General features: G+C 43.0%; 1 protein-coding gene across 2 annotated transcripts in view; it reads left to right on the plus strand.

Annotated features, from left to right (window-relative positions):
* Nucleotides 1-22,792, plus strand: part of LOC110532696 (rho guanine nucleotide exchange factor 25) — a 100,982-nt gene extending 78,190 nt beyond the window's left edge. Inside the window, exons 8-16 of one of the 2 annotated variants that reach the window (XM_036988725.2) lie at nucleotides 3,123-3,212; nucleotides 5,475-5,567; nucleotides 6,189-6,239; nucleotides 6,598-6,675; nucleotides 7,169-7,360; nucleotides 7,967-8,147; nucleotides 9,907-10,151; nucleotides 14,044-14,193; nucleotides 20,325-22,792. In XM_036988725.2, coding sequence (XP_036844620.2) covers nucleotides 3,123-3,212; nucleotides 5,475-5,567; nucleotides 6,189-6,239; nucleotides 6,598-6,675; nucleotides 7,169-7,360; nucleotides 7,967-8,147; nucleotides 9,907-10,151; nucleotides 14,044-14,193; nucleotides 20,325-20,456 — 1,212 coding nt within the window. In that variant the 3' untranslated portion in view covers nucleotides 20,457-22,792. The remainder of the gene's footprint in view (nucleotides 1-3,122; nucleotides 3,213-5,474; nucleotides 5,568-6,188; nucleotides 6,240-6,597; nucleotides 6,676-7,168; nucleotides 7,361-7,966; nucleotides 8,148-9,906; nucleotides 10,152-14,043; nucleotides 14,194-20,324) is intronic. The other variant, XM_036988726.2, reaches the window with a different exon arrangement.
* Nucleotides 22,793-23,160: the final 368 nt, after the last annotated feature.

Here is a 23,160-nt window from a genome sequence, read left to right on the forward strand (position 1 = left end):
AACCTCATTTTGTAAACCCTTGGTTTTGTAACCTCCTCATTTTACAAACCCTTGGTTTTGTAACCTCATTTTACAAACCCTTGGTTTTGTAACCTCCTCGTTTTACAAACCCTTGGTTTTGTAACCTCCATTTTGCAAACCCTTGGTTTTGTAACCTCCTCGTTTTACAAACCCTTGGTTTTGTAACCTCCTCATTTTACAAACCCTTGGTTTTGTAACCTCCTCGTTTTACAAACCCTTGGTTTTGTAACCTCATTTTACAAACCCTTGGTTTTGTAACCTCCTCATTTTACAAACCCTTGGTTTTGTAACCTCCTCATTTTACAAACCCTTGGTTTTGTAACCTCCTCATTTTACAAACCCTTGGTTTTGTAACCTCCTCGTTTTACAAACCCTTGGTTTTGTAACCTCCTCGTTTTACAAACCCTTGGTTTTGTAACCTCCTCATTTTACAAACCCTTGGTTTTGTAACCTCCATTTTGCAAACCCTTGTTTTTGTAACCTCCTCATTTTGTAAACCCTTGGTTTTGTAACCTCCTCGTTTTACAAACCCTTGGTTTTGTAACCTCCTAATTTTGCAAACCCTTGGTTTTGTAACCTCCTCATTTTACAAACCCTTGGTTTTGTAACCTCCTCATTTTACAAACCCTTGGTTTTGTAACCTCCTAATTTTGCAAACCCTTGGTTTTGTAACCTCCTCATTTTACAAACCCTTGGTTTTGTAACCTCATTTTACAAACCCTTGGTTTTGTAACCTCCTAATTTTGCAAACCCTTGGTTTTGTAACCTCCTAATTTTGCAAACCCTTGGTTTTGTAACCTCCTCATTTTACAAACCCTTGGTTTTGTAACCTCCTCATTTTACAAACCCTTGGTTTTGTAACCTCCTAATTTTGCAAACCCTTGGTTTTGTAACCTCCTCATTTTACAAACCCTTGGTTTTGTAACCTCATTTTACAAACCCTTGGTTTTGTAACCTCCATTTTGCAAACCCTTGGTTTTGTAACCTCCTCGTTTTACAAACCCTTGGTTTTGTAACCTCCTCGTTTTACAAACCCTTGGTTTTGTAACCTCCATTTTGCAAACCCTTGGTTTTGTAACCTCCTCGTTTTACAAACCCTTGGTTTTGTAACCTCATTTTACAAACCCTTGGTTTTGTAACCTCCTCATTTTGTAAACCCTTGGTTTTGTAACCTCCATTTTGCAAACCCTTGGTTTTGTAACCTCCTCATTTTGTAAACCCTTGGTTTTGTAACCTCCATTTTGCAAACCCTTGGTTTTGTAACCTCCATTTTGCAAACCCTTGGTTTTGTAACCTCATTTTGTAAACCCTTGGTTTTGTAACCTCCTCATTTTACAAACCCTTGGTTTTGTAACCTCATTTTACAAACCCTTGGTTTTGTAACCTCCTCGTTTTACAAACCCTTGGTTTTGTAACCTCCATTTTGCAAACCCTTGGTTTTGTAACCTCCTCGTTTTACAAACCCTTGGTTTTGTAACCTCCTCATTTTACAAACCCTTGGTTTTGTAACCTCCTCGTTTTACAAACCCTTGGTTTTGTAACCTCATTTTACAAACCCTTGGTTTTGTAACCTCCTCATTTTACAAACCCTTGGTTTTGTAACCTCCTCATTTTACAAACCCTTGGTTTTGTAACCTCCTCATTTTACAAACCCTTGGTTTTGTAACCTCCTCGTTTTACAAACCCTTGGTTTTGTAACCTCCTCGTTTTACAAACCCTTGGTTTTGTAACCTCCTCATTTTACAAACCCTTGGTTTTGTAACCTCCATTTTGCAAACCCTTGTTTTTGTAACCTCCTCATTTTGTAAACCCTTGGTTTTGTAACCTCCTCGTTTTACAAACCCTTGGTTTTGTAACCTCCTCATTTTGTAAACCCTTGGTTTTGTAACCTCATTTTACAAACCCTTGGTTTTGTAACCTCCTCATTTTGTAAACCCTTGGTTTTGTAACCTCCATTTTGCAAACCCTTGGTTTTGTAACCTCCATTTTGCAAACCCTTGGTTTTTTAACCTCCATTTTGCAAACCCTTGGTTTTGTAACCTCCTCATTTTGTAAACCCTTGGTTTTGTAACCTCCATTTTGCAAACCCTTGGTTTTGTAACCTCCATTTTGCAAACCCTTGGTTTTTTAACCTCCATTTTGCAAACCCTTGGTTTTGTAACCTCATTTTGTAAACCCTTGGTTTTGTAACCTCCATTTTGCAAACCCTTGGTTTTGTAACCTCCATTTTGCAAACCCTTGGTTTTGTAACCTCCTCGTTTTACAAACCCTTGGTTTTGTAACCTCATTTTACAAACCCTTGGTTTTGTAACCTCCTAATTTTACAAACCCTTGGTTTTGTAACCTCCTCGTTTTACAAACCCTTGGTTTTGTAACCTCCTCGTTTTACAAACCCTTGGTTTTGTAACCTCCTCATTTTACAAACCCTTGGTTTTGTAACCTCCTCATTTTACAAACCCTTGGTTTTGTAACCTCCTCATTTTACAAACCCTTGGTTTTGTAACCTCCTCGTTTTACAAACCCTTGGTTTTGTAACCTCCTCATTTTACAAACCCTTGGTTTTGTAACCTCCTCATTTTACAAACCCTTGGTTTTGTAACCTCCTCATTTTACAAACCCTTGGTTTTATAACCTCCTCGTTTTACAAACCCTTGGTTTTTTAACCTCCTCGTGGGATGAATCCTTAAGCTCTTACAGCAGTGTTTTCCACTACTTTGTGGGTCTATTTAGAATCTAAAGCTATTGTTAACTGCTTTGTATATTGAAGCAATAAGGCCAGAGAGGGTGTGGTATATGGCCAATATACCACGGCTAAGGGCTGTTCTTAGGCACAACACAACGCAGCCATTAATCACAAACTCTGGAGGAGCCATTGCTATTATAAACTGGTTACCAACCTATTTAGAGCAGTAAAAATACATGCTTTGTCATACCCGTGATATACAGGTTTGCAACACAATAAACTTCTGTTTTGATAATATTTTGAATCTAGTTCAATATGTTCAAAGCAGTTATAGATAGTGCTGTGTGCTGTACTATTTATTTTCTGATATGTTAAATTGCTATAAGGTGGACTGTCTGCGTGTATGTTTGTATTACAGGAGAGGCGTCTCCACATGTACGTGGTTTATTGTCAGAATAAACCCAAGTCGGAACACATTGTCTCTGAGTACATCGAGACCTACTTCCAGGTTAGTATCTCTTAGCAAACATACAGCTAAGTCCACCATACATCACTGTTATCTTACTGAAACGCTCGTTCCAAAAATACAATTCAGTTTTTATTAGACTCCTTTTGCTGGAATGTTATTTCCTTTTGTGGTAATGGCAGGTTTGGTTTTAGTCACGTAGTATGTCACGTGGGAATAATGCTATGCTTTGTAGATGTGGTCATGTGAAGGTAATAACATGTCATATTGATGGGTGGTTGTGGTCATGTGAAGGTAATAACATGTCATATTGATGGGTGGTTGTGGTAGTGAAGGTAATAACATGTCATATTGATGGGTGGTTGTGGTCATGTGAAGGTAATAACATGTCATATTGATGGGTGGTTGTGGTAGTGAAGGTAATAACATGTCATATTGATGGGTGGTTGTGGTAGTGAAGGTAATAACATGTCATATTGATGGGTGGTTGTGGTAGTGAAGGTAATAACATGTCATATTGATGGGTGGTTGTGGTAGTGAAGGTAATAACATGTCATATTGATGGGTGGTTGTGGTCATGTGAAGGTAATAACATGTCATATTGATGGGTGGTTGTGGTCATGTGAAGGTAATAACATGTCATATTGATGGGTGGTTGTGGTAGTGAAGGTAATAACATGTCATATTAATGGGTGGTTGTGGTCATGTGAAGGTAATAACATGTCATATTGATGGGTGGTTGTGGTCATGTGAAGGTAATAACATGTCATATTGATGGGTGGTTGTGGTCATGTGAAGGTAATAACATGTCATATTGATGGGTGGTTGTGGTCATGTGAAGGTAATAACATGTCATATTGATGGGTGGTTGTGGTCATGTGAAGGTAATAACATGTCATATTGATGGGTGGTTGTGGTTATGTGAAGGTAATAACATGTCATATTGATGGGTGGTTGTGGTAGTGAAGGTAATAACATGTCATATTGATGGGTGGTTGTGGTAGTGAAGGTAATAACATGTCATATTGATGGGTGGTTGTGGTCATGTGAAGGTAATAACATGTCATATTGATGGGTGGTTGTGGTCATGTGAAGGTAATAACATGTCATATTGATGGGTGGTTGTGGTAGTGAAGGTAATAACATGTCATATTAATGGGTGGTTGTGGTCATGTGAAGGTAATAACATGTCATATTGATGGGTGGTTGTGGTAGTGAAGGTAATAACATGTCATATTGATGGGTGGTTGTGGTTATGTGAAGGTAATAACATGTCATATTGATGGGTGGTTGTGGTCATGTGAAGGTAATAACATGTCATATTGATGGGTGGTTGTGGTAGTGAAGGTAATAACATGTCATATTGATGGGTGGTTGTGGTCATGTGAAGGTAATAACATGTCATATTGATGGGTGGTTGTGGTCATGTGAAGGTAATAACATGTCATATTGATGGGTGGTTGTGGTAGTGAAGGTAATAACATGTCATATTGATGGGTGGTTGTGGTTATGTGAAGGTAATAACATGTCATATTGATGGGTGGTTGTGGTCATGTGAAGGTAATAACATGTCATATTGATGGGTGGTTGTGGTAGTGAAGGTAATAACATGTCATATTGATGGGTGGTTGTGGTCATGTGAAGGTAATAACATGTCATATTGATGGGTGGTTGTGGTCATGTGAAGGTAATAACATGTCATATTGATGGGTGGTTGTGGTAGTGAAGGTAATAACATGTCATATTGATGGGTGGTTGTGGTCATGTGAAGGTAATAACATGTCATATTGATGGGTGGTTGTGGTCATGTGAAGGTAATAACATGTCATATTGATGGGTGGTTGTGGTAGTAAAGGTAATAACATGTCATATTGATGGGTGGTTGTGGTCATGTGAAGGTAATAACATGTCATATTGATGGGTGGTTGTGGTAGTGAAGGTAATAACATGTCATATTGATGGGTGGTTGTGGTCATGTGAAGGTAATAACATGTCATATTGATGTCTGGTTGTGGTAGTGAAGGTAATAACATGTCATATTGATGGGTGGTTGTGGTAGTGAAGGCAGGTCAAATTAATAATACATGCTTGAGGTCATGTCTGTGTGTGTGTCCCGATGCCATATCATACACTATGTAATCATGCCATATTGGATCTTGTAGGAATGCAATGTTGTGGTTGGTCGTATTAATGACATTTTGAGGTGTATCATATTGATATACACTGAATTAACAAAACATTAATATTGAGTTGCACCATCCCCCCAACACCCCCATCAACCCTTTTGTGTGTTGGACCTATCAGGAGCTGAGACAACATCTGGGTCACAGACTACAACTCAACGACCTGCTGATCAAACCAGTCCAGAGGATCATGAAGTACCAGCTGCTGCTTAAGGTGACACACACGTACAGTATACGCACACACGCAGGCACGCGCACGCACGCATGTAGACACACACACACAAACGGACAGATATACAGTACATGCACGCACAGACACAGACACACACACAATGACACACACACAATGACACACACACACACACAGACACACAGACACACAGACACACAGACACACAGACACAGACACACAGACACACAAACACACAATTACAGCGAGTCATTTTTTCTTGTACATTTTTATTTTGACCTCTTCTGTAAGTAAATACTGGCCCGTAACAGGAGTATATGAAGATAGTTGCTCAACGAAACCCCATATTTGGTGCGTAACAAAAGTATTTTGACATTATAACACTTGCAGAGCTGTGTAATGGGAGTTTGAATTGTAACTTCCTGGGTGTTAGAGAGGAGACACGTCATACTCATCGTCCACATCTCTAAAGCACGGATACTGGGGCAATGAACATCGTCATACAACTATCACCTAGTGCCAAGCTTGTACTCTCTCTGGTATTCAAATGAATCTGAGAAACTGAGAAAGCATCTTCCAGATGTCCTCACCTTACATTACATTGACTGGAACTCTCCTGACTCCATGCTGCGTTTATGTGAACAGGACTTCCTCAAGTATTACACCAAAGCTGGGATGGACACAGAAGAACTGGAGGTGGGTGTTCTAATGCAGATCATGCTGTTATTACACAGTTTCTACCATGCATCTACATCTACTAGTTCTCTAGGAACAGGCAACTACTAGAGCATGTGAGGCAATGTTTTATTTTGTTCTCTCTAGTCAAACAACCTGTATTCAAGATTTGCTAGTTTTAAGGATCCCTCTCTCTCTCTCTCTCTCTCTCTCTCTCTCTCTCTCTCGCTCTCTTTCTCTCTCTCTCTCTCGCTCTCTCTCTCTCTCTCTCTCTCTCTCTCTCTCTCTCTCTCTCTCGCTCTCTCTCTCTCTCTCTCTCTCACACACACACACACACAACCACACACATACACACAACCACACACATACACATACACAGAAAGCGGTAGAGGTGATGTGCTTTGTGCCCAAACGCTGCAATGACATGATGAACGTGGGACGCCTGCAGGGCTTTGAGGTAAGGAGGTATTGGAATTTAGGGCTCAGTTTAATCTGTATCGTGGAACTTCAATGTTCCTGCGTTAGCCAAGACTGCCGACACGTTAAACGTTGCGTATGTCAGCTCAATTGGAAATGATCTTAACATTTCTATAGCGATGAACTTCCGCGGCACAAATTGAATCAAGCCCTAGGTCTCTCTTTAAAATAGTTCTCACAATTGATGTACTGCACTGTAAGCCAGTGTTTCCCAAAACCTCTTCTGAAGTAACTCCAGGCCCAGCCAGTCAATTTATTTGATGTATTCCAGAACTAGAACTGTTGATTCAACTAATGAGGGGTTTGGTGATTAGGTGATCATTTGAATCAGGTCTGCTAGTTCTGGAAAACATCAAGTCACTGGCCGGGGGCTCAAGCAGAGGTCCGCTGCAAGCCATACAGTAAACCTCTGTCCTCTATTCATCCTGTGTCTCTTCTCTCCATCTCTCCCTCCATCCTTCCTTTGTCCCCAGGGTAAGATCACTGCGCAGGGGAAGCTGCTCCAGCAGGACACCTTCACAGTGATGGAACAGGACAGCAGCTTTCTGTCCCGAGCCAAGGAGAGGCGGGTCTTCCTGTTTGAACAGCTGGTCATCTTCAGCGAGCCAATCGACAGGAAGAAAGGGTTCTCACTTCCTGGTTACACCTTCAAGAGCAGCATCAAGGTGGGTCTCTTCTCTTCTTCTAATTCTTCTTCTATTCTCTTATTTAACTTCAGATTAGTTTGAATGCAGAAACTTCAATTAAAGTTAGAAACAAAACAATAAAATGTGACTGTAATTAGCTACACTGGCATAACCAGTCAGTGTAATCAAACATAATGTTTGTCCAAATCTAACGTTGTGTACCAATTACATAACCACCAGCAGTCCGAGACACATGGACAGGGTTGTGAGTGTTCTTGGAAGTCTCTGAAGCATCTGTGTCTGGTCTTTGTTCAGTGTTGGTGAGGTATTTAATGACTTGCTCTCCTCCACCAGATGGAGGTCAGATGTGGTCTTTTCCAGGTGGATGGAACATTACAGGAATGTTCAGATAGATATGCATCACGTAGATACAAATACAAATATGATTGGAATAAGTAATCGTGTCAACTCTATTAATCCCATCAGTAACGTTCCCAGGTTTTCCAGAAATTCTGGTTTGAGGATTCACGGATTCCTTCCTTATTCCAGAAAATCTTCCATCCAGGATTTCTGGAAAACCTGGGAATTGTGGTTAAGTAACCAGCATTGTGCCACTCTACTGCATACACCTGCGGTGTGTTCCAGGTGAGCTGTCTGGGTGTGGAGGCTCCAGTGGAGGGGGAGGTGGACCGCCTGGTGCTGACGTCACGGGGAACTGATGGGAGCGTGGTACGCTATGTGCTGCAGGCCGCCTCCCCAGAGGTCTGCAGGGCCTGGGTCCATGATGTGGGACAGATCCTGGAGACCCAGAGGAACTTCCTCAATGGTGGGATGGAAAAACACAACAGCTTTACTTTCAGGATTCATATCTAGACTGCCAACATGCTCAATGGTAGGGCTGCAGACCCAGATAGACTAAACCAAACAGTAAACAACCACGTACAAGTTACTCATGTCTGGCCCTTCGGCTTAAGCTCAACTTCCTCAAATGGTTCGATTGGAGACAAACTGATGGCAAAACAAACCTTTACCAGTCACACGTCTGATGTTTAGACCTTTCAGCTTTCTTGCCACTGTTTTACAAGTCACAAGTCTCAAGTCTTAGCCCTCAAGTCCCAAGTCAAGACCGACAAGTCTCAAGTCAAGTTCCAAGTCCTAAACTTTGAGTTTTGAGTCCTAAACAAGTCATAATGTGCTCTTCGCCAAATGTAATAGTATTTCATATTTTTAACAAGAGTAAAAGTTAGTACATTACATTTACGCAAGTCATGAATGCTTTTACAAATATATATGTTCATTACTTTCCATTTTTTTTCAAAAAAATACATGGGTAGCCATGAGAAAGACCCGCCCCTCCCATTCCGATCGAGGATTGTGGTGCAATCGGGTGATGTTGGCTTGTACAGAATCGCCCAACCTTACACTCACACACACCCTCTCTGTGTGTGGTTACAATAGGCTAATGTATGTCAATGGTTTTAGGAACAGCAGTAACATCAGGCAGGATTTAGGTTACCAACTGCCTAGCCAGTTCTAGCTCAATCTTGGGTGCAATGATCACGTTCCCGCACTGACTGACTTGATTTAACGTTACGTTAGCCTACATGCTACACTAGCAAAGTTATATATAGCTGTCGGCTATATTAGCCACAATGTACCGTTCTTTGTGCAGCTTCAAATGTCAAACAAAGTTGGAAATTGTTGCGCCTCCGTCTGTAAAGTTCTCCCTGCATGTTTTGCAAGTTGCAATCCGTTTTTTGTTGATACAGCATCATCTTTATGTCTGAAATGTAGAATTTAGGGTGTCATCTTTCCAAGGGCTCCATCTGAATTCACCTGCTGACATTCCTCTGCACTGCCACGCGGAACTTTTTCTCAGCTAACACAATTTGATTGGCTGCTGTCCGATTCCAACTGTAATCCGTTAAATGAAGAGTTGATGCTCTGCACACTTTATTTAATAGCACATTATATTTGGGCTTGGGGAGGGTTGGAGAGGGTTGGAGAGGGTTGAGGAGGGTTGGAGAGGGTTGGAGAGGGTTGAGGAGGGTTGGAGAGGGTTGGAGAGGGTTGGAGAGGGTTGGGGAGGGTTGGAGAGGGTTGAGGAGGGCTGGAGAGGGTTGGAGAGGGTTGGAGAGGGTTGGAGAGGGTTGAGGAGGGTTGGAGAGGGTTGGAGAGGGTTGGGGAGGGTTGGGGAGGGTTGGAGAGGGTTGGAGAGGGTTGAGGAGGGTTGAGGAGGGTTGGAGAGGGTTGAGGAGGGTTGGGGAGGGTATCAAGTCAGTTCGAGTCAAAAGGCTCAAATCCAAGTTAAGTCACGAGTCATCGGTATTAAAGTCAAAGTCGAGTTGCAAGTCACCATATTTGTGACTCGAGTCTGACTCGAGTCCAAGTCATGTGACTTGAGTCCACACCTCTGCTGAGCAGTAATGTTAGCCAAAAGCAGTTCAGTATCAAGTCGACTTACACACACCATAAAACTACAATTTCCAATGCTAATAATTTGAACATAGAAAAAACACTTTAAAAATAAAAAAGCTGCCTAATCTAAGTCCTCTCTCTCCGTCTTCTACCATTCATTCATCCAGCCCTCCAGTCTCCCATTGAGTACCAGCGGAGGGAGAGTAACAGCAAGTCCAACAGCCTGGGCCGGAGCATGAGAGCCCCCCTGTCTGCGGCCAGCGGCCCCCTGCGCCCCCACTCTTCAGCCTCCATCGACCGCCAGTGCCTGCCCTGCCTCCTGTCGTACAACACCTCCCTCCCCACCCTCTACCTGCCCAGCCAGGGGGGAACCTGCCCCCAGGGACCTGGCGAAACAAACACACCCCAGGAGGTAAGGTCACACATTCAAACTGTACACACAGACACACACCCCGGGAGGTAAGGGCACACACATTGCCAGTGGTAAGGGTTCCAGTCACACACACACACACACACACACACACACACACACACACACACACACACACACACACACACACACACACACACACACACACACACACACACACACACATCAGTGACCTACAGCTGTCAGACACATTGCTTCTGTTTGACCAAAAACAAAGAGACCCTGCTGTCCCTGTTTAGCTCCCTGGACTGGAATGGGCTCTGGCCACATCCACACTACAGACTACATTACATAGACCACAACATCCACGCTCCAGACTATATTACATAGACCACAACATCCACACTACAGACTACATTACATAGACCACAACATCCACACTACAGACTACATTACATAGACCACAACATCCACACTACAGACTACATTACATAGACCACAACATCCACACTACAGACTACATTACATAGACCACATCATCCACGCTACAGACTACATTACATAGACCACAACATCCACACTACAGACTACATTACATAGACCACAACATCCACGCTCCAGACTACATTACATAGACCACAACATCCACACTACAGACTACATTACATAGACCACAACATCCACACTACAGACTACATTACATAGACCACAACATCCACACTACAGACTACATTACATAGACCACAACATCCACACTACAGACTACATTACATAGACCACAACATCCACGCTCCAGACTATATTACATAGACCACAACATCCACACTACAGACTACATTACATAGACCACAACATCCACACTACAGACTACATTACATAGACCACAACATCCACACTACAGACTACATTACATAGACCACAACATCCACACTAAAGACTACATTACATAGACCACAACATCCACACTCCAGACTACATTACATAGACCACAACATCCACACTACAGACTACATTACATAGACCACAACATCCACACTACAGACTACATTACATAGACCACAACATCGACACTACAGACTACATTACATAGACCACATCATCCACGCTACAGACTACATTACATAGACCACAACATCCACACTACAGACTACATTACATAGACCACAACATCCACGCTCCAGACTACATTACATAGACCACAACATCCACACTACAGACTACATTACATAGACCACAACATCCACACTACAGACTACATTACATAGACCACAACATCCACACTACAGACTACATTACATAGACCACAACATCCACACTACAGACTACATTACATAGACCACATCATCCACGCTACAGACTACATTACATAGACCACAACATCCACACTACAGACTACATTACATAGACCACAACATCCACGCTCCAGACTACATTACATAGACCACAACATCCACACTACAGACTACATTACATAGACCACAACATCCACACTACAGACTACATTACATAAACCACAACATCCACACTACAGACTACATTACATAGACCACAACATCCACGCTCCAGACTATATTACATAGACCACAACATCCACACTACAGACTACATTACATAGACCACAACATCCACACTACAGACTACATTACATAGACCACAACATCCACACTCCAGACTATATTACATAGACCACAACATCCACGCTCCAGACTATATTACATAGACCACAACATCCACACTACAGACTACATTACATAGACCACAACATCCACACTACAGACTACATTACATAGACCACAACATCCACGCTCCAGACTATATTACATAGACCACAACATCCACGCTCCAGACTATATTACATAGACCACAACATCCACACTACAGACTACATTACATAGACCACAACATCCACACACCAGACTATATTACATAGACCACAACATCCACACTACATACTACATTACATAGACCACAACATCCACACTACAGACTATATTACATAGACCACAACATCCACACTACAGACTACATTACATAGACCACAACATCCACACTACAGACTAAATTACATAGACCACAACATCCACGCTCCAGACTATATTACATAGACCACAACATTCACACTACAGACAACATTACATAGACCACAACATCCACACCACAGACTAAATTACATAGACCACAACATCCACACTACAGACTACATTACATAGACCACAACATCCACACACCAGACTATATTACATAGACCACAACATCCACACTACATACTACATTACATAGACCACAACATCCACACTACAGACTATATTACATAGACCACAACATCCACACTACAGACTACATTACATAGACCACAACATCCACACACCAGACTATATTACATAGACCACAACATCCACACTACATACTACATTACATAGACCACAACATCCACACTACAGACTATATTACATAGACCACAACATCCACACTACAGACTACATTACATAGACCACAACATCCACACTACAGACTAAATTACATAGACCACAACATCCACGCTCCAGACTATATTACATAGACCACAACATTCACACTACAGACAACATTACATAGACCACAACATCCACACCACAGACTAAATTACATAGACCACAACATCCACACTACAGACTACATTACATAGACCACAACATCCACGCTCCAGACTATATTACATAGACCACAACATCCACACTACAGACTATATTACATAGACCACAACATCCACACTACAGACTATATTACATAGTCCACAACATCCACACTACAGACTACATTACATAGACCACAACATCCACACTACAGACTACATTACATAGACCACAACATCCACACTACAGACTATATTACATAGACCACAACATCCACACGACAGACTACATTACATAGACCACAACATCCACACTACAGACTACATTACATAGACCACAACATCCACACTACAGACTACATTACATAGACCACAACATCCACACTACAGACTACATTACATAGACCACAACATCCACACTACAGACTACATTACATAGACCACAACATCCACACTCCAGACTATATTACATAGACCACAACATCCACACTACAGACTATATTACATAGACCACAACATCCACGCTACAGACTACATTACATAGACCACAACATCCACACTACAGACTATATTACATAGACCACAACATCCACACTACAGACTATATTACATAGACCACAACATCCACACTACAGACTACATTACATAGACCACAACATCCACGCTCCAGACTACATTACATAGACCACAACATCCACACTACAGACTACATTACATAGACCACAACATCCACACTACAGACTACATTACACAGACCACAACATCCACACTACAGACTACATTACATAGACCACAACATCCACACTACAGACAACATTACATAGACCACAACATCCACACTACAGACTACATTACATAGACCACAACATCCACACTACAGACTACATTACATAGACCACAACATCCACGCAACAGACTACATTACATATACCACAACATCCACGCTACAGACTACATTACATAGACCACAACATCCACGCTCCAGACTACATTACATAGACCACAACATCCACACTACAGACTACATTACATAGACCACAACATCCACGCTCCAGACTATATTACATAGACCACAACATCCACACTACAGACTACATTACATAGACCACAACATCCACACTACAGATTACATAACATCCACACTACATGTCTAGATCGGGAATCCTTTAATTAATATCCTCATCTGAAAATCTGAAATAATCTGAGCTCTCATGACAAACTTTTTTCATGTAACAATAAAGATGAACAATAATTTGTTTGCTCTCAGTTCTCAGTACCTGATGTTTAGTTGTGTTGTGTGTGGTTTTGTGTGTGTGTTTGCAGTCTCCTCTGGTCAGTAGGAACTCCCAGACAACAGTCTCTCAGTCTCACATCCAGCTAGCCTTCACTGAGCAGTCTGGCCTGTCTCACTACTCCAGGACCCAAACCCCCCTGCAGTGCCAAGCTGTGTCCAACGGGCTGTATAGCACACAGGTCTATGCACGTACACACACACACAAACATATGCAAGCACACAGATGCATGCGCACACACACATATGTGCACATGCACGGGCTAGGGTTTGCATAACCCGGTTACCGGGATTTACCGGACAAAATCACTCCCTTTTCTCATGATAAATAACTGCGAGAAACCAGTAAGTTATAAAACAATATTTGTATGACCAGCATGGCGTGAAACGGAACTAGCAAATTACAGTGGCTTGCGAATTAAAATTGGAATTAAAATATATTTTTTTTTGGGGGGGGGGTTTATCACTAGATTTACGCAACATGCCTACCACTTTGAAGATGCAAAATATTTTTATTTGTAAAACAAACAAGAAATAAGACAAAAAAACAGAAATCATAACTATTCACCCCCCCCCAAAAGCGAGTCAATACTTTGAAGAGCCACCTTTTGCAGCAGTTACAGCTGCAAGTCTCTTGGGGTATGTCTCTATAAGCTTGGCACATCTAGCCACTGAGATCTTTGCCCATTCTTCAAGGCAAAACTGCTCCAGCTCCTTCAAGTTGGATGGGTTCCGCAATATTTAAGTCATACCACAGCTTTTCAATTGGATTGATGTCTGGGCTTTGACCAGGCCATTCCAAGACATTTAAATGTTTCCCCTTAAACCACTCGAGTGTTGCTTTAGCAGTATGCTTAGGGTCATTGTCCTGCTGGAAGGTGAACCTCCGTCCCAGTCTCAAATCTCTGGAAGACTGAAACAGGTTTCCCTCAAGAATGTCCCTGTATTTAGAGCCATCCATCATTCCTTCAAATCTGACCAGTTTCCCAGTCCCTGCCGATGAAAAACATCCCCACAGCATGATGCTGCCCCCACCATGCTTCACTGTAGGGAGGGTGTTCTCGGGGTGATGAGAGGTGTTGGGTTTACGCCAGACATAGCGTTTTCATTGATGGCCAAAAAGCTACATTTTAGTCTCATCTGACCAGACTACCTTCTTCCATATGTTTGGGGAGTCTCCCACAAGCCTTTTGGCGAACCAAACTTATTTGCTTATTTTTTTCTTTAGCAATAGCTTTTTTCTGGCCACTCTTCCGTAAAGCCCAGCTTTGTGGAGTGTACGGCTTAAAGTGGTCCTATGGACAAATACTCCAATATCCACTGTGGAGCTTTGCAGCTCCTTCAGGGTTATCTTTGGTTTCTTTGTTGCCTCTCTGATTAATGCCCTCCTTGCCTAGTCTGTGAGTTTTGGTGGGCGGCCCTCTCTTGGCAGGTTTGTTGTGGAGCCATAATCTTTCCATTTTTTAATAATGGATTTAATAGTGCTCTGTGGGATGCTCAAAGTTTCAGATATTTTTTTATAACCCAACCCTGATCTCTACTTCTCCACAACTTTGTCCCTGACTTGTTTGGAGAACTCCTTGGTCTTCATGGTGTCGCTTGCTTTGTGGTGCCCCTTGCTTAGTGGTGTTGCAGACTCTGAGGCCTTTTAGAACAGGTGTGTATATATACTGAGATCAGGTGACAGATCATGCGACACTTAATTGATGTCCACCTGTGTGAAATCTAACTAATTATGTGACTTCTGAAGGTAATTGGTTACACTAGATCTTATTTAGGGCTTGAGGGGGTGAATACATACAGTGGGGCAAAAAAGTATTTAGTCAGCCACCAATTGTGCAAGTTCTCCCACTTAAAAAGATGAGAGAGGCCTGTAATTTTCATCATAGGTACACTTCAACTATGACAGACAAAATGAGGGAAAAGAATCCAGAAAATCACATTGTAGGATTTTTAATGAATTTATTTGCAAATTATGGTGGAAAATAAGTATTTGGTCACCTACAAACAAGCAAGATTTCTGGCTCTCACAGACCTGTAACTTCTTCTTTAAGAGGCTCCTCTGTCCTCCACTCGTTACCTGTATTAATGGCACCTGTTTAAACTTGTTATCAGTATAAAAGACACCAGTCCACAACCTCAAACATTCACAAACTCCACTATGGCCAAGACCACAGAGCTGTCAAAGGACACCAGAAACAAAATTGTAGACCTGCACCAGGCTGGGAAGACTGAATCTGCAATAGGTAAGCAGCTTGGTTTGAAGAAATCAACTGTGGGAGCAATTATTAGGAAATGGAAGACATACAAGACCACTGATAATCTCCCTCGATCTGGGGCTCCACGTAAGATCTCACCCCGTGGGGTCAAAATGATCACAAGAACGGTGAGCAAAAATCCCAGAACCACACAGGGGGACCTAGTGAATTACCTGTAGAGAGCTGGGACCAAAGTAACAAAGCCTACCATCAGTAACACACTACGCCGCCAGGGACTCAAATCCTGCAGTGCCAGACGTGTCCCCCTGCTTAAGCCAGTACATGTCCAGGCCCGTCTGAAGTTTGCTAGAGATCATTTGGATGATCCAGAAGAAGATTGGGAGAATGTCATATGGTCAGATCAAACCAAAATAGAACTTTTTGGTAAAAACTCAACTTGTCGTGTTTGGAGGACAAAGGATGCTGAGTTGCATCCAAAGAACACCATACCTACTGTGAAGCATGGGGGTGGAAACATCATGCTTTGGTGCTGTTTTTCTGCAAAGGGACCAGGACGACTGATCCGTGTAAAGGAAAGAATGAATGGGGCCATGTATCGTGAGATTTTGAGTGAAAACCTCCTTCCATCAGCAAGGGCATTGAAGATGAAACATGGCTGGGTCTTTCAGCATGACAATGATCCCAAACACACCGCCCGGGCAACGAAGGAGTGGCTTCGTAAGAAGCATTTCAAGGTCCTGGAGTGGCCTAGCCAGTCTCCAGATCTCAACCCCATAGAAAATCTTTGGAGGGAATTGAAAGTCTGTGTTGCCCAGCAACTGCCCCAAAACATCACTGCTCTAGAGGAGATCTGCATGGAGGAATGGGCCAAAATACCAGCAACAGTGTGTGAAAACCTTGTGAAGACATACAGAAAACATTTGACCTCTGTCATTAAAAATCCTACAATGTGATTTTCTGGATTTTTTTTTCTCATTTTGTCTGTCATAGTTGAAGTGTACCTATGATGAAACTACAGGCCTCTCTCATATTTTTAAGTGGGAGACCTTGCACAATTGGTGGCTGACTAAATAATTTTTTGCCCCACTGTATGCCAGGTTACCTGGGAGAAAAGTGATTTATTCTCGGGATGGAACTTCTGTAAAATACCGGGAAACTATTCAACCCTAGCAAGGACGCATGCAAACATACAAGCAGCACGCACCACACACATAGCACGCACCACACACATAGCACGCACCACACACACAGCACGCACCACACACACAGCACGCACCACACACATAGCACGCACCACACACACAGCACGCACCACACACATAGCACGCACCACACACACAGCACGCACCACACACATAGCATGCACCACACACACAGCACGCACCACACACATAGCACGCACCACACACACAGCACGCATCACACACATAGCACGCACCACACACACAGCACGCACCACACACATAGCACGCACCACACACACAGCACGCACCACACACATTGCACGCACCACACACACAGCACGCACCACACACATAGCACGCACCACACACATAGCATGCATAGCACGCACCACACACATAGCACGCACCACACACATAGCACGCACCACACACATAGCACGCACCACACACATAGCACGCACCACACACACAGCACGCACCACACACATAGCACGCACCACACACATAGCATGCATAGCACGCACCACGCACCACACTCATAGCACGCACCACACACATAGCATGCATAGCATGCACCACACACATAGCACGCACCACACACATAGCACGCACCACACGCATAGCACACACCACACACATAGCATGCATAGCACGCACCACACACATAGCAGGCACCACACACACAGCACGCACCACACACACAGCACGCACCACACACACAGCACGCACCACACACACAGCACGCACCACACACATAGCACGCACCACACACATAGCATGCATAGCACGCACCACGCACCACACTCATAGCACGCACCACACACATAGCATGCATAGCATGCACCACACACATAGCACGCACCACACACATAGCACACACCACACGCATAGCACACACCACACACATAGCATGCATAGCACGCACCACACACATAGCAGGCACCACACACAGCACGCACCACACACACAGCACGCACCACACACACAGCACGCACCACACACACAGCACGCACCACACACATAGCACGCACCACACACACAGCACGCACCACACACATAGCACGCACCACACACACAGCACGCACCACACACATAGCACGCACCACACACACAGCACGCACCACACACATAGCACACACCACACACACAGCACGCACCACACACATAGCACGCACCACACACACAGCACGCACCACACACATAGCACGCACCACACACATAGCATGCATAGCACGCACCACACACATAGCACGCACCACACACATAGCACGCACCACACACATAGCACGCACCACACACATAGCACGCACCACACACATAGCACTCACCACACACACAGCACGCACCACACACATAGCATGCACCACACACATAGCATGCACCACACACATAGCACGCACCACACACATTGCACACACCACACACATAGCACGCACCACACACATAGCACGCACCACACACATAGCATGCATAGCACGCACCACGCACCACACTCATAGCACGCACCACACACATAGCATGCATAGCATGCACCACACACATAGCACGCACCACACACATAGCACGCACCACACGCATAGCACGCACCACACACATAGCATGCATAGCACGCACCACACACATAGCACGCACCACACACACAGCACTCACCACACACATAGCATGCATAGCACGCACCACACACATAGCACGCACCACACACATAGCACGCACCACACACATAGCACGCACCACACACACAGCACTCACCACACACATAGCATGCATAGCACGCACCACACACACAGAAATAAACAAATGCAAGGATACAAAACTAGAGGCCGGTTACATTTCCTAGAACCTATTCCCCTGCTTTGTTATGGAAAGCATGCTGAAATGTAATTATATAATTTACACATCACTACATTTCAATCTGCTTTCTAGTTTTATTGTATGTCTTATAGGCATGATCTATCACCCATGTCAAGAACATTTAGAGAAATAATTAATAATGGTTCATATAATTATAATTATTATACGCTCATTTACGTTCATTAAAATTTGAAAGGGTTCAGTAAACGCGAATGATTTGTACAGGAATAGAGGAGGAATTTAAGTAGAAGGAATCTGCATCAAAATGAGAGGTAGGCTACTACTCCCCCTGTTGGCCAGAAACAGAAAACATAATTATTCTTCAGAATGAAAGAGCATTGGGAATATTGTAGAGGTGTTTTGTCTGAAACAATATGAAGAACCACAGATTGGAGGTGTGTTGCTGTACACTAATTGCTCTATTTAGCCACAACTCATCATCATCATCCTTCTCTCCTTTCAGACTGGGGAACATTAAACGCTAGATAGGTATCCTGTTGTTGACCACTGTTGAGTGTCTCAGACCAACCATGAACCACACAACCCTCTGTCTTCACTAATACAGACCATCTCTGGTACTTAGTGAGTGGTGCCGACAGACTAACATTGGTTCTGACTAGCTGGTTTGCTGTTCTATGTATTTCCTCGGGGCTGCATGGGGCCTATGGGTACATAACAAACAGGAAAGAGGCTGACCCAGAGAAGCAAGTCCGAAAGTCAGAGATGCCTATCAATGGCCTAATTGTTCTCTCTCATGGTGGAATTTCCACATTGTGTTGTTGTGACTGATATTGTTAACAGAAGAAGAAAAACAACACAAATGGCTGTTGCTGATATGGTGACTCATTTGCTAAGCATCTTAGTTCTTTAACATTTCCCCTGAACAGATTTTCTGACATCTAGATTTCTACCACAATGGCTATAGTAAGGCATATGCATCTGTTCAAGAGAAAAACAACAACATTAACCTAGTACTAGTTATTTAGGTTACATTTCATTCAATCTATCAGCATTTCATGTAAAAAAGTATTTTAATCTGAGTTTCCTCCTCTCCCCCAGCAGAGAGCAGGAGAGGGCTGCCGTAGCAGAGCGCTGCCTGGTGAGGCTGGACCTCCTCCTGTATCCATCCCTGGTCCCTCGGCTGGACGGCGCTCCAGCAACCTGGCCCAGCTCAACGAAGATGACCTATGAACCGTGACCGATAGGAGGAAAACTGAGAGGTCATGGACCTCCACAGCTAGTGCAGAGAGAAGCAGGGGAACCTCATCTAGGCCTAACGTCTGTTGATGCTATTGTAACTTTAGGGAACTTTTGAAGATGGATGGATGACTCTCTTTATGGAGCAAGGACTAGATGGAGGCTGCTTTTTCAGACTGTTACAGGATGGTTCACTGGCATCATGAGAAAAATATCCCAGGATTCTAATGGAATATACAGTATGGGCTGAAATGATAAACAGTCATTAGATCATTGATCATGTGATGCCAGGTTGAAGACGTGTAGCACCCAGACAGATGATGCGATGGCTGACTGTATGAAGAAAACTCTATGGACATCAGGTATTATGGGGACTGATGACTTTGCTTGTTTTATTGTTAGAGAATTTCTATACAGTATCTTCTGTACTGTCTATCTACAGGCCAGGGATTTCTTCACATGGAAATGCCATGGGGGGGTTACTGGAGAAGTGTGTACATACTGCATGTCTGTAAAATGCGTTTGTGCGTGTGTACAGGATAGGCGGTTGCTCTTCTTGTGCCAACATGCAGATTAAAGAACTCCACCCTGAAGAGAAAAGGAGTGTAGATCTGAACGACTCTTTCTCTCAGCTCTCTCACACTGCTGGATTCTTCTATCCCTCCTTTATAAAGACAACTATTTGTATTTTCAGGCCATTGTTGAAACATGTCATCATTCCTCCACTCGACGGGGCCTACAGTACACTATGTTGCTTTAGTAGACATTGAGGAGAGAGGGGATGCCAGCTAGATTAATACATTTGATCTGTACATATGTAGAAGTTTGGATTAATCTGTTATAGAAAATAGCTTTTCTGCTCCTGTCGCAGTGTTTCAAAAAAGACGAGAATGAGAGGACTCCCATGTTCTCTTTTTCAGTTTGACCGAAGCTGGCTCTTGATTGATCTGAATATTCCACAATAGAAAGGGGCGAGGGAGCCCCCTGGAGGCACTCTGCAGGCGTGGCATCACTCAGTCTCAGTCTTTCCTCAGATTCAGATACAGATGGATTCCTAGGTAAGTTCTCAATCACATACACCTCACATCCTCTCTCCTCATCTCAATCTCAAACCCCATTGGTGGAAATGTTCAGAGGGCATGGACCTCTGGCTTTCTCATCCAATTAGTTGTGAGAAGGTGAAGAAGAGAGAGGACGGAAGGAGTGTGTAATTGAGGTCTTCCCCTTGTGTCCGTTGCCTAAATCCTTTCGCTAAACGTCAGAGAGAAAGGGGAGAATTATAAGAGATGAGGAGAGGATGGGAGGAGAGGAAGGAATTGAGCCAGGACTATGAAGATGTGGCCAGAGAAATGGCCATACCAATGCTTGGGGATAGAGACCAACTGATTTTTCAAATGTATATTTTCTTGACGTCCTCTAGGTACGTCCTAGGAGACATTAATGGGTTGTGTTGAAATATGAAATAAGATGTCACACAGTCGTCTGTCAGTTAAGTCCAATGTTGATGTGCCACAGCTTTCTGCTGTATTTAATCATCTGGCTTTTGCTAATGCACACTACTACACACCATACTGTTGGCTCGAGCTTACATCTCTTCTTCTAGATAAAGGAGGACAGTTTAGAGACCGCTAACTACTTGGGTTATTGTGTCAGTTGACATTATGGATAAAAAGTTCTGCATCCTCTGTCCACATCAAAATGAGATGTGTGAAAAAACGGACGTTTTTGAGACGTCAAATACCTCAGTACGTATTGCCACTACAATATTATTACCAACTGTTGTGTTTAACACATCAAATACATGTAGTTGTGATGTTGTGCATTTCCACTCCCAACCTTTCCTCCTATTAATCAAAGCAAATGACTGTAAACAGAGACAATAAGAGAAGAGTCTGACATCTAGCATGTCCACTTTTGGTTAACTCCTCTCTATGACCAGTAAGGCTTCCACATCCAGATAGTAGCCTAACAAGACGTCTGCACCAAAGATCAATGGCTTCGAGTTGCAATGGCACCTCTAGCTAAATCTATTTCAAATATCAGCACGGAGGAGAGCCCTACCGTGACTGTTTCAATTCAGAACACCATCTCATACAAACCCAGAGTACTCCATGACTACGGGGTGCCGTTTGTAAAGTTAAACAGTGAAGACTGTCATATTTCAATGGCAATTTTTGATCTAGCATTTTGAGCATGTGACTTAAATATGAAGGAATACCAGTCCTGAAATGAATATAGACTAAAGAGCGGAGATATGGGTTATAAAGATGACATATTTGACGGAATAGAATCTGTTGTATTATATTAAATAAAGTGAACTTTTTAATTAAGAATTGCCTATTTTTATGTATTTTCTGAAGGTATGTCCCTCTAACATTGACATACTCCTGATATATTTCCATATATATTCAGATTATTAATACATGGGTATTACAACCGAATCTGTTCAAAATATTGAAGAGGAGTGGGACAACATTCCACATTCAACAGCCTGATCAACTCTATGTGATGGAGATGGGTCGCGCTACATCAGGCAAATGGTGGCCACACCAGATACTGACTGGTTTTCTGATCCACGTCCCTACTTTTTTTTAAGGTATCTGTGACTAACAGATGCATATCTGTATTCCCAGTCATGTTAAATCCATATTTTAGTGCCTAATTTATTTATTTTAATTGATTGATTTTAACTTGACTT

This window comes from Oncorhynchus mykiss, chromosome 9 (assembly GCF_057628025.1).
Source record: "Oncorhynchus mykiss isolate SJ-2025 chromosome 9, ASM5762802v1, whole genome shotgun sequence".
In the NCBI taxonomy this organism is placed as follows: domain Eukaryota; kingdom Metazoa; phylum Chordata; class Actinopteri; order Salmoniformes; family Salmonidae; genus Oncorhynchus; species Oncorhynchus mykiss.